This window comes from Heterocephalus glaber, unplaced genomic scaffold (assembly GCF_053883595.1).
Source record: "Heterocephalus glaber isolate CG9 unplaced genomic scaffold, H.glaber_assembly_v1.0 deba00001600, whole genome shotgun sequence".
NCBI lineage: Eukaryota > Metazoa > Chordata > Mammalia > Rodentia > Bathyergidae > Heterocephalus > Heterocephalus glaber.
Genome location: NW_028258372.1, coordinates 17175926 through 17192120, shown reverse-complemented (window position 1 = coordinate 17192120; position 16195 = coordinate 17175926). Strand labels below are relative to the sequence as shown.

General features: G+C 38.6%; 1 protein-coding gene across 10 annotated transcripts in view; it reads right to left on the bottom strand.

Annotated features, from left to right (window-relative positions):
- The window catches only part of Tdrd5 (tudor domain containing 5), an 86477-nt gene extending 74165 nt beyond the window's left edge, over nucleotides 1–12312 (bottom strand). The window contains exons 1-5 of one of the 10 annotated variants that reach the window (XM_087194382.1): nucleotides 11947–12312; nucleotides 11274–11511; nucleotides 10263–10667; nucleotides 8669–8862; nucleotides 579–662 (exon numbers count right to left, since the gene is read on the bottom strand). In XM_087194382.1, coding sequence (XP_087050508.1) covers nucleotides 579–662; nucleotides 8669–8862; nucleotides 10263–10667; nucleotides 11274–11505 — 915 coding nt within the window. In that variant the 5' untranslated portion in view covers nucleotides 11506–11511; nucleotides 11947–12312. Of the gene's footprint in view, nucleotides 1–578; nucleotides 663–8668; nucleotides 8863–10262; nucleotides 10668–11273; nucleotides 11512–11946 lie in introns of those variants that run through there. The other 9 variants (XM_021265345.2, XM_021265347.2, XM_021265346.2 and 6 more) reach the window with 9 other exon arrangements.
- Nucleotides 12313–16195: the final 3883 nt, after the last annotated feature.

Sequence of the window (16195 nt, the reverse complement as noted above, 5' to 3'; positions counted from 1 at the left end):
GATGTTTCAATAGATTTAGTTATTAAAATATTTATACAGGTTTTTCTTTTCCTAAAGTGTGTATACATTTTTTGGCAGACTCTGTGTGGGTATATGTGTATATATGTGGTCGTGCGCGCGCGCGCGCGTGTATACATAGTTATTTTGCCTTGTATATATAAAATACCATAATTAGAAAGATCTTCAACTCTTTGTAAATAGTCACTTATTGGAATGAGGGAAGAAGGTAGTAAATACAGCACATATGGAAGAATCTATGTTTTCTAAAAAATTTTACATTAAAAATTTTAGGAATGTATTTATTCATTGGTGCTTCTCTGATTTTAAAAGAATAACCACTCTATTTGTATGATATTAGAAAATATAGATATACATATAAAACTAATAAATACCGGAGACAGGGCCGGGGATTTAGCTCAGTGGTTTTGCCGCCTGCTACGCAAGCACAAAGACCCGAGTTCGATCCCCGGTACCAAAAAAAAAAAAAAAAAAATACTGGAGACAAATTAAATTGAACCACAAGTGACATCTCAATTTATAATCAATTATTTTTATTTCCCAGAATGATAAATACTTACACATTTTATCTTATGTTTTAGTTCTGGATCAATTGTCCCTCCAGGTCCAATTTGTGCAATAACTGACTTGAATGAGTTCTCCAACTATGGAAAAAGGAAAAACAAAGTCAAGTCACAGAAAGTTAAACATAAATCTAAATAATATATAAAGGAGATACCTATAAAAAAGAAATATATTTCAACCAAATGGATAAAAGACTTCTTTAAAAAATGACACTATAACATTCCATAGCAAAAAACATGGAATCTTTATGGAACGGGACACTGGAATTTCTTAAAATAATACTCTCTGTAATAGATTCTAGACTGTTCAGTTACTTAATCCCACTCTTATTCAAACAGATATTACTAATTTTCTGCACTGTGCACAGAACAAAGATAAATGATTACAGTCTTATTGTCAGAAACTATGCAGACGAGAACACAATGGAATAACACTTCTGAAGTGCTTCAAAAATGAAGACAAGGCTGGGGATTTAGCTCAGTAGTTCCGCCACCTGCCTCACAAGCACAAGAACCCGAGTTTGATCCCCGGTACCAAAAAAAAAAAAAATGAAGCCTTTTCACTTGCACAAAAGCTAAGAATATTCATTACCAACAGGATTTTCTTACAGAACATGTTAAAATTTCTCAGGGAGAACAAAAATTATACCAGAGGCAAATGTGGACACAAAAGACTGGAGAACATCAGAAATAAAAAGTGTAAGGAGTTATTTTTATTTAAAATAAAAATATTTGAAGCAAAATAACAATATATTAAGGGGATATATAACATGAGAATTAAAATGTATTGCACAAATAGCACAAAGAATTAGGGGAGTAAAGTTACTATTTTAAGGTGCTTATACTACATATGAAATGGTATAATGTTAGAGTCAATCATGGCATATTAAAAATGTATGTCTCAAACCTAAGGCAGTCACTAAAAATACAAAACAAAGAGGTATAATGACACAACAGAGATAATGGAGTAAGAAATAGTAATCAGGAACTAAGCAAAGAGCCCCCAACTCACCACTTCTTTTCAAAATCTCTACTTCAATAGAGAACAAAATCCCAGCTAATACAATAAAAAAAGGAAATAAAAAGTACACAGGTTGGGAAGGAAGAATAAAACTGCTTCTCTTCACAGATAACATGGTCATCTATCTACATATATAATTTGAAAGAATAAAAATTCCTTTCAGAACTAATAAGGAATTACACAAGGACACAAGGTTAATGAACAAAACACCTCAGTTATACTGATAAATGCAGCAATTCACGAAGAGTATGCAAAAATCCTAAATGGGTGTACAGGTAAAAGAGATTCACAATACCCAAAGCAAAAACTAATCTAACTAAAAGGTAAAACAGACTAATTCATAATTATGTTTGAAGATTTTGGTACTTTCCCTCAGTAATTCATGGGAAAAGTAAAAAAAAAAATCAGCAAAAATATAGAAATCCTAAATAACACTATAACTTGTGCGATACACAGTGCTCTACCCAAATACAACACATTATGGAGTCTTTCGAGGTAGAGTATAAAACACCTACCCAGATAAACATATCCTGAGCCATATAACAAATCTTACTAACTTTATAAGAAATGAAATCTGTTTTTTGACCAAATTTGTAGTTAAATTAGAACTAAACCACAGGAAAAAAAAAATCTCTAAAAATTCCTAAGTATCTTGAAGTTAAGCAACACTAACCCATGAGACAAAAAAGAATTCATATGGGAAATTAGAGAATATTTTTAACTGAGTGAAAATTAACATATCAAAATGTGTGCAAAGTACATAAATATTTCAAAGAAATTCAACCTAATGTTTATTAGAAAAGATGGACCAAAATACACCAAACTTATCTTAGAAAAAGAGGAAATTAAACAGAGGGAAATAATGAAAATAAGCATTGAAATCAATGACAGAAAATACGAAAATGCAATAAAACCAAAAGCTGATCCTTTTAAAAATACACAAATGTACAAATATTTAGCAAGACATACATGATATGATCAAAATCTGACTTTTTAAATTTTTAAAAATTAAATTGAAAGACAGAAACATTGCCATTAATAGCCCTCAAAATACTCCCTTCTCACTTCAAACACTTATTTCATCTTTTTTGCTCCTTTAAGAAGCAGTTCTCCAAGTTATCCTATTTGTCTTTATGAGGTATGATCAAAAATACAATGAATGCTGCTGCTGAGTCCCATCCAATTTAAAGGCAGGCTCGTAAAAACGTGGTGTGTCCTCATCCACCTTATTCACTGGATCTAGTACTGTGTAACTTCTGACTCTTTCCCCAAAGTCAAAATGACCATGAAAGGCAAAAGTTTTGAATCGACTCAGGACACCTAGGCAACCAGACAGTGCAACCAAAGACCCTCACAAAAGAAGACTTCCAGAAGTGGCAAGTGATGAAATAGCTCCTTGAAAAAAAAAGTATCAAAATTCATTCAAGAAAAAAACTGTAAATTTTAACAGCCCTATATCTGTTCAAGAAACACTGTATAGCCAGGCATGGTGGTGCACACCTGTAATCTCAGCCTGTGGGAGGCTGAGGCAGGAGGACTGCTGTGAGTTTGAGGACAGCCTGGGCTACATAGTGAGCTTGAGGCCAGCCTGAACTACACAGTGAGACACTGTCCCAAAAGCAAAAACAAAAAAACAAAAGAAAAGAAAAAGAAACAATGCATAGTTTCAAATGTTTCCACAAAGAAAATTCCAGTCCCGTTTGCTTCATTGATGAATTTTATGAAATATTTAAGATCAATACCAATGCTATATAAACTCTTTCAGAATAAGGATGTAAAAAAACAAAAAAACAACTTCTCCTTCCAAGAGGACAGTATTACCCTTCCAAAACCAAACAAAGATATAAGAAAACTACAGGAGTGTGCCTGCCCCGGCCCAGCCAACACCATGCACTGCCAGGGACCAGTGCCAGAGCCCAGAGGATCCGAAAAGCACCCACTGTAGGTACAGATTAGAGGGGCATAGGCAGGGATGATATAGGGCATGACCTGGGTGGCCAAGAGCTGTAAAATTACATGGTTATTGTGCACTGTGTGCTTGAGGAAGTTCACTTACCATGTGCCGCCTATAGCCCTTTTCCTCACACCAGAAATAAAAGGCTAAGACCCTGATTGGCCTAGATTACCCAATCAGTGAAAGGGTTATTTTTAGAAAACAGTTTATCCCTATGAGTACCCAGGGCCCCCACCCCCCAAGACTGGGTAACCTGCTCAGGTTTCCTCCCACCTTGTAGCTTGTTCTGCTGCAAGGTAGCTTTTTCCCGCCTTTGCCACTGTAAATAAACTTTTGCTTCATATCACTTTCAATTGTGACTTCCTCATTCTCCACCAGACCCTGACTTTCCCATTTTCCTTTGGTGCCTTTGGCTCTGAGTCTCACCCCACTTCTTCATTCTTCACTGGAGTGAGGGTAAGGACCAGGAAAAGCAGAGGTTCATCTCACTGGAGACCACTACCTCCCCAGACCCCCAGTGGACTCTACACCACCCCACCCCCATCTGATGCCTCGGCCCGCCAGTCCCTGTACTGTAGCTGGGAGGACTTGGGAACTGAGCACCCTACCTCCAGTCCCTGGGTTCACCACAGCACAGGGCAACAGAGCTGACAACCAACTGACCAACCTTATTGAAGAGACCAACACCCAGGAGGAGCCTTTCACTTCAGGACTAAAGTGATACTCTTCCACAGAGCCTGCATAAGAGACACCTTAGGAGATAGGCTTAGAGAGGGCGATAGCTAAATACATCTCTCCTAGGATCTCCTGGGAGACCTCGGCTCGGACCAGGAAGATCACAGGGTCTATGTTCTGTTGTAGGAGGCCAGGTTCAGTGGGAGTAATCATCGGAGGGGGCAGTCTTAAGAAGGCATTTAACCTAGTGGTATGTTTGAACTCTGGCACTGCTTCCAACATTCAGCAGAAATCAGTGGTTTCAATTACTATAGGTAAATATAAGGGGGCCTAATTATATTCACTAAAATCAGAGTCCTCTGTTTTGGTAAAGGGCTGTGCATGAGGGATTCCTATCGTTTGCCACTGGTGTCACTAAATTTACTACCATAGACAAAGCAACATAGTAATGGCTAGTAGCTGGTTTTCTCTCTATGCCAATGCCTGGATTGCCTGAGAGTGGGAGTTGGTCATAAACAATACTTTGGCTTGGTCCAAAGTACAGGCCAAAGAATTTGCAAATCCCAGCACAAAAAATAACAACCACCACCAAAGAAAACCAGAAACATGAAAATAAAAGGCAACAAAATGCCTCCAAAAACACACTAAATCCCCCAAAATTGGTATGGGGGAAATGAGGGGGAGGAAATCATATGCTACACAGTAGATAGGTCTGAAAAGGTACCAACAAAGGTAAACAGTTCTATAAGGTGACTGGTGAATTTAAAGAAGATATAACCACATAATAACCACAATGAAATAAATGACTGGCAAGTCTAGAGAAGACACTAATAAACAGCTACTGGTTTTAAAGAGACAAAAAATGAATGCCCAGCATAGAAAAAAAAGGGAGTCCATAGAAAGTTCTATACAGAAATCTAGGAGATTAAAAACATGATTGCAAGTAAGGGTAGTAAAAGCAACCAATATGAATACAGAGTGCCAGACCTGTAAGACAGGGTCAGGATCAATTAATGAGAGATACCTTAAAAACAACAAGGGAACATGAAAAATGGATCCAACAGCTCCTAGATTACTCAGGTCTAATATAAGAATTGGAATTAGTAAAAAATCTGAAGCTATCACAAAAGGCATTTTAAAAACCTGTTTGTTTATATAAGTAATAGCAGAAAACTTTCCAGACGTGGAAGAACTTCACAAATAAGTAAACCATTAAAAAAAAACCAACCAGGGCTGGGGATTTAGCTCAGTGGTTTCGCTGCCTGCTGCACAAGTGCAAGGACCAGAGTTTGATCCCCGGTACCAAAAAAAAAACCAACCCACACCACATAATAATGAAAATACCGGAATACAACACAAGAACAGAATCTTAAAGGCTTCCAGAGAAAAACAATGAATCACCTATAAGGAGAACCTATCAGAATTACAAGAGATTTGTCAACACAAACTTTAAAGGCAAGACGAGTATTGAATAAAGTATTTTAAGATCTTAAAGAAAACAACTTCCATATCAGATTGTTATATCCTGCAAAATTATCTTTCAAAATTGATTGAGAGATAAGACACTTCCATGATAAAGAAAACCTAAAGAAATTTATGACCACCAAATCAACACTCCAAAAACTTCTCAAGGATATCCTAGAAAGAGACAATGAAGCTAACAATGCCAAAATATCCAATAAAATGCATACATTAGGCAGGGATAGTAATTAAGCAGAAGGAAAAGAGGAAAACAGCAACAGGAAATTAATATAATGACAGGAGTAAGTCAATACCTATCAATTATAACTATCAATGTAAATAGACTTAAATCACCAATCAAAAGACACAGATTAGCAGAATGGATCAAGAAATAAAATGTAACAGTATGTATATACAAGAAACACATTTAACACAAAAAGAAATTCACAGACTAAAAATCAAATGGAAAACAATATTCCATGCAACCAGAATCCAAAAACAAGCAGGAGTAGCTTTCCTATTTTTAGAAAAAGTGGATTTCAGGCCAAAGCTGATTAAAAAAGGCAAAGAAGGACATCACATATTGGTAAACAGAACTATTCAACAGGAAGAGACAACAATACCATTGTGTATCCAATTTCATAAAACAAACTCTATTGGACATAAAAGATCAGATAAACACCAATAAAATTATAGTGTGGGATCTCAATACCTCACCATCACAAACGGACAGATCAACTAAACAAAAAAAAAGTCAACAGAGAACTATTAAGAGTTGAACCTGGACCAGGGATTTAACTCAGTGGTTCTGCCGCCTGCCTTGCAAGCACAAGGTCCTGAGTTCCATCTCTAGTACCAAAAAAAACCAAACAAAAAAAACAACAACAAAAAAGAGTTGAACCAAACCTTCGAATAAATGGACTTAATGGATATATACAGCAAAAGACTCAAAATTTTACATGCATAGTATCAGATCACAATGCAATGAAAGTAGAAATCAATAGCAAAAGAAACCACAAAAGCTATGCAAACATATAGAAATTAAACAACACACTCAAACAATCATTGCCTCATAGAGGAAATTAAGGAAGAAATAAGAGTTACTAGAATTAAATGATAATGCCAGTACAACATACCAGAATTTATGGACACAAGGAAAGCAGTCCTATGAGGAAAGTTTATGCCAACATCAGAAAAATAAGACAAGTCCAAGTTAATATCTTAATGATTCACCTCAAGATCTTGGAAAAAAAGAGCAATCCAAACTTAGAGCTTGTACAGAAAGGAAATTATAAAGACTAGGGTAGAAATTAATGAAACAGAGCCAAAAAGCAATACAAAGAATCAATGAATTGGAGAGCTGGTACTATGAAAGAATAAAATAAACTCTTAGCCAATCTTACCAACCCCCCTCAAAAGGAAAGACACAAATTTATGCAACTAAAAATGAAAAACGTGAAATAACAATGGACACTGCTGAAATCCAGAAAATTATTAGCAACTATCTATAATAGTATCTCGGTTCACAAACTTAATTCGTTCCATGATGCTAGGGAAGACAGCCACATTTATGTTCGTGCAGCGAAAGTGGCTGCAATCATATTCATCACCTGATACAGAGTTCACGAACAGAAGCAAATTTTGCCAAATGCTTCTGTTTGTGAACCAAAGTATTCTGAAACAGAAGCATTTGTGAATTGAGGGTATTACTGTACTTCACAAACATATATGCCAACCAATTGGAGAACTCAGAAGAAATGGAGAGGTTCCTCCATACATATGAATTGGCAAAACTGAACCAAGCAGACTTAAAAAGCTTAAACAATCCAGTAACAGGCAATAAAGTTGAAGCAGTAATAAACTACTAAGAAAAGCACAGGACTTGTGGATTCACAGCCAAATTCTATAGGAATTTCAGGGAAGATCTAACACCAATACTCCTCAAACTTTTTAATGAAATTGAGAGAGGAGTACTTCCAAAATCATTCTCAGAAGTTATCATTATCTGGATCCCAAAACCAGACAAGAATCCAACCAAAAAGAGAATTACTAGCCAATTTCCCCAATGAGCGTAGATGTAAAATTCTTAATAAGATACTGGCAAACAGAATGCAAAAAATTCAGCAGTATAGCAAGGTACAAAATAAACACACAGAAATCAATAGCATTTCTTTTTTTTTTTTTTTTGGTACCAGGGATATCAATATAAAATACTTCTGAATAAGAAAAAAGGAACAATTTACAACTTGGATGAATCTCAGAAGCATACTGCTAAATTGAAGCCAGACAAAGATTAGATGTTGCTCAATTCCATTTATATGAAAAGTCAAAAATATACAGAGCAGTAGTAACAGTGACTGCAGCTGGCAAGAGAGGATAAAGGGTATGAAGGAACTGTTTGAAGAAGTTATTGTTCATTTTGATGTTGATTACATGACTAGATTCATCAAAATTTAAACTATGTTTGAAATGGGTAAATTTTACTATGTTTATGTTGCTAAAACTACTTTTTCCAGTTTCGAAACAAGCCACTTTTATATCCTGAATTTAATTTCCGTGTGCTTATTCTGAGTTTTACTCAAGTTGTTGTCAGGCAAATTTAACCAAGCCTTTCTCAGTTATATTCTAGGAGTTTTTATTCAAAGTTCTTCAAGAAAAATACCAGGATTATGGTGCTTGGGATCAACTATTCAGGTGAATATATTCATGTAATTAGTTGCAAATATGCTGCTATCACTTTGGTGAGAATGTGGAATTAGAGATATTTTAGGAGTCATCTGCAGAAAATGGTAGAAACCAGAGTTGATAACACTGTATTCTTTTCTCACCCATCTCTTACCTCTTACTAATCAAAAGAACCACAGAAAATGCTTAGCCAGATTTTTAAAGGGTCAGCTTTTCCACCAGATAAGTAATAATACCACTGAGCATATTTTCAGTATACCATTTTTCTACCTCTAAACTCAAATATCTCACCTGGTTTAATTTTTCAGTGTGATTCAGCTTTGAAGTCTTTCCTGTACTGAATATGGAAGTTGTCTCCACGTTCATTATTTGCTTTGGTGGTACCATGTTTGAAGTCGGTTGTGAAAAATATGACTTTGCAACTGGACAGCCTGTAGAATATGACCCTCGTTGTTTTATTCTAAATGGCTGGGTAAAAATTTCACCTTTTGTGAATAACAAAAGAAGAAAAATTGTCACTACTAATATCTAGCTTATTTTTTGGTGGTTACACTCAGATACTGCTGAGAATTAAGTGCCCTCAACTCATAATTAAAAATAAAGGAAGGGTATATTTTTATATTAAGTCAATAAAACTTACATACGATAGAAGTGATTGGTTATTCATAGAAGAAAACCACATGACATAAGCGTTTTACCAAAAAGGTTTGGGCTATCTAAAAACCACCTAATGTCACCTGAATATAATTACAGAAAAGCAGGATTTCATAGGTAAAAACCTAAAAAACTGTATCTCATTTAGGACACCAAGGTCTCCAGCTAGGGAAAGTGATTAGAACTATGCTTATCAAACTGGATAATCACATAGTAGTAGAGAAATGGAAAGGTAAAACTAAAGAATAAAAGATATTATCCTACCTACAGTTTTAAGTTTTTGTCTTCAATATCTGTGGGAGGGAGGAATATCACTGGGTAAGTGTATTCTGTTTCCAATGAAGCTGGGGATTTAGCTCAGTGGCACTGTGCCTGCCTGGCAAGTACAAGGTCCCGAGTTCAATCCCGGGTACAACACACATACAAAAAAAAACAATGAAAGATGTAACACTGGAAATCACTATGGCCTAGCTCTTTCTTTATCCCAAGATTAAGAAATAAACCAATTAATTCCAAGAGATCTTGGAAAAATGGGCCATGGATGAATATGAGCGACAATTACAGGGAAAAAATATCCACCCCTACTATTCAATAAGTTGGCAAACATCTTTACACAACTCCACCTCTTGTAAGCTTAATAGTATGATTTAGTTTCCCTAAATCTGAATACCTCACAAACATTGAGAAGGTTGAAAGACAGAGCTGAAACATCCAGTAGCCTCCAGAGCTTTCTCTGACCACATCACATCTTTGTGTCCTCTTCAAACTACACTATCCACTACAATTTAAAAATTGCTTTGTAAAAATGTGACACATTCTCATGATTCACCTTAATTTAAACGTGGACTTTGAAGAAAAACAAAAATCCCTGAAATAGGCATAAAATGCCCTTCTGCTCAGTGTATAAACTCTATACTGTCGAGAATTACAAATAACCACTAGTCCTGGGCCTTTAGCTACCACTTATTATGAGCTTACTAAATGCCAGGCTCTTTATGGGCTCCTTACATTTAATGTAAGATCCTCAGCACAACTCCAGTACATCTCTATTTTAGAGATGAGGAAACTAATGCTTAGAGTAATTTGTCTGAGATCACTCAGCTTGCACGTGGTAGAGCCAGGTTTCAACTTCGACACACACACAGAGCTCAGTCATTACCTACCTCTATATGTAATGACTTCTTCAATATTTGCTCATCCACAATACAATTATTAATGCCAACATGCTTACCTGCTGGCCACGCTCTATGCTTTTCCTCTGATATACTCTTCTTCAGCATCAATAAAAAACCTGCTCTGGTCTGCTCTACAGAAATAACATCTGAAGCTGCATTCAGCACTTCAAACATAGAGATGAATCCATATTGCATATACTGAAACGATCGTCCAAATCGCTTGGCAAATGCTTTTTCAAAATCAGAAAGGAGAACAGGAGACAATGCCAAGAGGTCTTTTAACTCACTCTTCACAACTGCAGGAAGAATAGGGGGCACCCTTCCTCGGTAAGGCACTCGACGAGAACTTGTCCCAGAGCAAACACTGGCCCTTCCCTTCTGCGTGGAGTTTTGCACCTTATGGCTACTCCTCTGCTTTGCGACTAAACTTGCTATTCCTTTGGTGGATTCATCTGGAATGGCTAAATAGATGTGGGGGGAAAAAATCACATTTAGATGAAAAACTTACTCCCTTTATCTTTTGTACCCATGTTTACAACAGACAATTCTTAACTCTTTAAAGAGCTGTTTATCTAGGTTGAATGGTAAACAGAAAGCCTTTGGTTCCTCTATATCTTGCATTCTGGGGAACAACCTGCTAGCTTCTCTACTGGAAAATGAAAGAACCCAATGGTTGATATCATTGATATTTACTGCAGCTCCAGAAAGACTCGAAATTCTTGGGATGAGAAACTTCCCTACAATGATTTACACACGCTGCCTATATGCATGTACATTTTATGGAACCTGAAACAAGTTTTTGTAGTTTAAAACTATTGCTAAGATTCCCCAACTTACGGTGCAATAACCTGAAATCATGAAAATTCAGTTCTCGTGAATACAGTATTTTTTTGTTTTGTTTTTTTCTGTGGTGCTAACAGCCTACAACATCAAAGACTCTGATTCCACCTCCCCCCAAATTAAAATTCGCTGCCTGGGATGCAGGATAACTGCAGAGTTAAAAGAATTCTTTACTAAGTGATTATCTTTAATTATAGTTTAAAGGCCTTCAAAAATCTTAAACCTACCTTTCAGTATTACACTACCATCCCCACAGGGGCAGACACTAACCACATCAGGCATGTCCAACACCAGCTCCATGGTGGACCGGTACCCGAGGATTCGGAGTGGTAGACGGTTGCCAACCATCAAAAGGTACTCCTTTTCCAACTGGTGTGGGGTCAAACCATCTTTAGTGGAAATAAGAAGTGACCTTATTTCTTTCCTCAGACAGTCCTGTATACGCTCTTGTTCTGACATTGTACCCTACAGAATTTAAAACAGAACGTTGCTAATGAGGAAAAGCAGCCAAACACGTGAAATTAAAACGAGCAGTAATAAATATAAATAACTAAAATGAGTTTTAAAATTGATAAAGCAGAAGCAATACTGTGAAGGTGTTCTAGGATTTATGCATCCCTAAGCCCCCACACTGTTCAAAACCCCAATCTCAACCTGTGTTGATGAACCTACGTGGGTCTCAAGAAATCACTGCTCCTGACTAGTTGGGAACTCCAGCTGGCCTCTTTTTATTAGTTCGGAGAAGAATTAACTCGGTCTCTTCCGGGCTGTTAACACCCACTGCAAACTTTATCAAGTGGAATCTTTCAGGACTCTGGGAACCACAGCCCCACTAAAGATTCTCCTGCCAGTATTTTTTCTCTATTCAGAACCTACAGAAAAGCTCTAGCCTCTTCTTACCTCGAGTTAACAACCTCCTTCGCCTCCTGCCCACACTGCCCGGGTAGGGGCCTTCCCAGCCCCCAGGTCCCTCAACTCCCCACTGGGGAGTTGTCCTTCCCCCTACCCCAAGGCTTTCCGTAAGCTGGGGCGAAAAAGAAGGCGGGAGGCCGGTAGGTGTAGCTCCCCGCTAAGGCCTGAGACTGCGACGACTGCCCGAAGAGCCTTCACAGACCTCGCCTAGCCGTTGCAGGCCGAGAGTCAGCCGCGAATCCTGGCCGCCGCAGAGCCGCACCCGCAGCGAGGGCGAGCGCGCATGCGCACCGGTGCGGGAGGCAGCTGTCTGCCCGCCCGCGGCAGGTTGACCCCGGGCGCACGTGGCTGACGGCCCGTTGGGCAGGACCCGCCGCTCTAGGTTAGGTCTGCGGCCTTCCCTGCTTGGCACGGACGGCGCGAGGGAATGCCGCGCCTATCTCCTCCCCCCGCCCGACGCAGCTTGAAGTAAAGCTGGGCGTAGGCTCCTGGGCCTCTCCAACCACCTGGGTGGGCGAGGGCTCGGCCCCGAGGCGAGCAGGGGGAGGGCAAGGAGGGCTTGAAACGCCGCAGCAGCACCTGTGCAGGTGTATAAGGGGAAACATGCCCCGGGACAATGAGCGGAGATTCTCAATCAGGCGGCTATTTGGAAAAAATTATAGGTATTTCTGATTTTGATTGAGAATCACTGCTGAGCTAGATATTACTCTGGCTCGTGGAACAGAGGAGGGGGTGGAACCTGGCGGGCTTTTTGAATGGGTGAACGATTCAGGTTCACTGGAAATAATATAATTGTGAAACTAAAGAGAATATTTGTTGGATTGGTGGAATAAGATCTTTGAAAAATAGGAATAGTTTTAAGAGTTAGGAATTGAGGGTAGTGTAAAGACTTTTACCTTGTAATGTACAATCCAATTAAAGAAACATGGCAGGGCTAGGGATTTAGCTCAGTGGTGCCTCGAAAGCGCAAGGTCCTGAGTTCGATCCCGGTACCAAAACAAATAAAAACCAAAAAACAGGGCAGACAGGAGAGAAGGGCCTCATGCCCCCAAGAAGTAATGTTTTTCTTTGTTCATTGGCTCCCCCAAATACCTTATAACAACCACATCTCATCTGGGAGACATTTCCCATGACTGCAGGACCATCCCAGATAACTGTATTCCACAGCCTCTTCAGTCATCTTCGGGTTGGGTATGGGGGCTTCATGGCTTCCCCCTTCCCCACCTTCAACCCTCCCCTCCCTATAACTAAGAAAGGCTAACACTGCATGCTGGAGCCAATTGCCACAGAAGCAACCTCTCATTCTCTTAGGAGGTGAGTTCATGTACAGTTGTTCCTTATGCTGCAGCATTAGTCTTGATATCTTTGTTTTGGATAACATGTTTATCTATTTGTGGTTTATAACTTGAATAGAACAGGCTGAGCTTGAACTTAACAGCTGAGAACATCAAAGACCACTGGTGCTGAAAGTGGCTAGCAGCCAGGGGTTGGAAACACTGAGGGCAGCTAGCAGCCAGAGAAGGAAGGAGACTGATGGAAAATTACTGGGAGTTAACATCTTCGGTCTCCAGAAGAGTTCCTGAGGGCTGCTGGTTCCACCTGTCAGGAGAATAGTGGAGGGCCACTCTCTCAGAGTTGATGCTGGCATTCAGGGCTGTTAATACTAAAGAAAGCTATTCTGCCTATTTGTAGTTTCTATCTGAACCGAGGAAGAGAAGCCTCAGCTGATTGGTGTCAAAACCAAAGGCTAACCAAGAAATTTCAATCAAGAAAAGACACCTGAGGACAAACGTGGTACATGCCTGTAATCCCAGAACTCTGTGCTGAGTTTGATCCCCGGTACCAAAAAAAAAAAAAAAAAAATCCCAGCACTCTGTGAAGCTGAAGGAGGATTGTAAGTTTGAGCCCAAGCTGGACAACTTACCGAGACCTCTCTCAAAAAGTAAAAGGGGCCTAGAGATGGACTTCAATGTAAAGACTCTGGGTTCAACACCAATCCATGCCAAAAAAAAAAAAAAAAAGCCCCAGGGAACCAAATATTCTATCGATGACCTACTACAAGTGAGGAGTCCCTGAAAGAGGAAATAGACAAGATTTAAAGCCAGTTTATAGTAGAATGGGCAGGGGCACGTAGAAAATTAACAAACAGGAAAACAAAAAGATGCATAGATGGATCCAGTATTGCAACATTTGAATGACAAAAGCTATAGAAACAACAGAAAGAATGTTGGTGAGGGCTGGGGAAGATAAAAATGTCCCAGAGTTTAACAAAAATATAAGTCCAGATTTTAAGAACTCACTGAGCCCTTAGAATAATGAATTTAAAAAATAACCTTTTTTTTTTTTGGTACCGGGGATCGAACTGGGGTCCTTCCACTTGCGAGGCAGGCGGCAGACCACTGAGCTAAATCCCTGACTCATAACCTTATTTTAGAAAAAGCCTAGAAGAAAGGAATCAAGAAATTTTTGTGTAGAAATGGGTCACCTATGAAGCAGGAAAATTATGTTGCCATTGAATTTCTCAGTGAAGCATTATCTTGAAAGCTAAACCTGGAACTCTTTATCCAGGCAAATTAGCGTTAAGATTGGGGGAAAGTAAAAAAAATTTCAGACATGCAAGGATTCAGAAAGTTTGTCGCGGCACTGAATGACTTGAGAATGATTCCTGAAAAATGAATAATAAATAAAAATAAATCATTCTGGATTATCTTCCCCAACTATCTGCACTGAGAGATAACAGATATCCAAGCACGTACTATCTACTCTTGCATAGATTACCTAATTTTCTTCCCAGTAACTGAGAAAGTGCAATTATGAGCCCTATTTTACATATACAGAAATGAGTAAGGATGTAAGAGCGATAGGCAATAAAAACAAAATTTATGACTAAGTCAAAAATTTCTTGGTGTATAATGTAAAACAAAGAGATTTTTAAAAAGATACTTTGAAACTAAATCCCAGATCAATAACTGCAAACCAAGTGTCAGGGACTGTTGGAAGTTGCTTCATTAAAGAGAACCAAACCCCATTTGGAAGAGTAGCTATAATTAGAGTCATGGCCTGATTGGGTTTACAGAGAAGTTAATGAGAATGAGGTGGTATCTTTCTCTCTTCTCGTGTTGACATCTCTGCAGTTCTTCAGGGATGAGGGATTGCCTTCAGTATGCTGTTCTGGCACCCCACTTGATGCTTCCTATCACAATATTGTTTCTTCCACCACTGAGCGTTCCAGTGTAGGAATTCTGTCAGTTGCCAAGATTATTTATTTAAGATTATTTATTTCCAACTATTCATTTGACAAGTAGGGTCCATAACCGTGCATGAGCACACAGTCCCACTACTGCTCCCTGAAGGTGAACTTGAATTAGAATTCACTTATCTCTTCTAACACAAGCTCAAAATATTGAAGCAACAGTGACATTTTAGGTCCCAAAAATTAGAATTAGTAAATGGTGGTCAATCAAAAGTGTGGGTATTTTTTTGGTCCTGGATAGTTATCCATTAAGGATTGCAAAGCCTTTGAGGAAAGTCTGAGATGACAGGTTCAGCATTTCTGCAGCATCCTTCCTCAAGACTATTTGGGCTATGCTCAGCTGTAGGTCTGGAATCTGATTTAATGCTGAGAATAGGATAACAAGTCTAGAGTCTCTAACTCATAAGATGCCTCCATTCCCCAGACCTAGATTTGTATTTTCTTGGTTGGTTTGTTGTTGATACTCAGAAAGACTTAATGGTTTGTTTGTTTAGTTCATTCCTCAGGATCCTATAATTAATTAGCTGCAACCAGAAAACAGACAAGTGTGCCTCTCACGCCAGTCTATTATGATAACCAATGCCCCCTTTTCTTCTGGTAATTAACTGCCTCCACCTGATCTCCTCCCAGCTTGCTTACGCTGGGAGTATATTTCAATTGCAGCTGCTCCTATCAGCATTCTTGCCTTTCCTAAGTCAGTAAAGAGTTATCTGTGTATCTGTGTCTATGTGTCCAGTTTCTGCAGCTTGAATTTGTACCTTATGAACAAGGATGAGAGACTCTTGAAAAACATTTGGAGTAAGATTTTGACGCACCTGATAAAGTCAATACAAAATTCCTGCCTCCCATGTGTTTTAACATTATGCCAATTTAGGGGCCACTTGATGCCATTACTTACATCCATTTTCCAGATCAAGTATTCCAAGCCTTTGCTCTTCTGCTGAACTTGTTCACTCCTCCCCTCCCACTAGAAAATGACTTTAT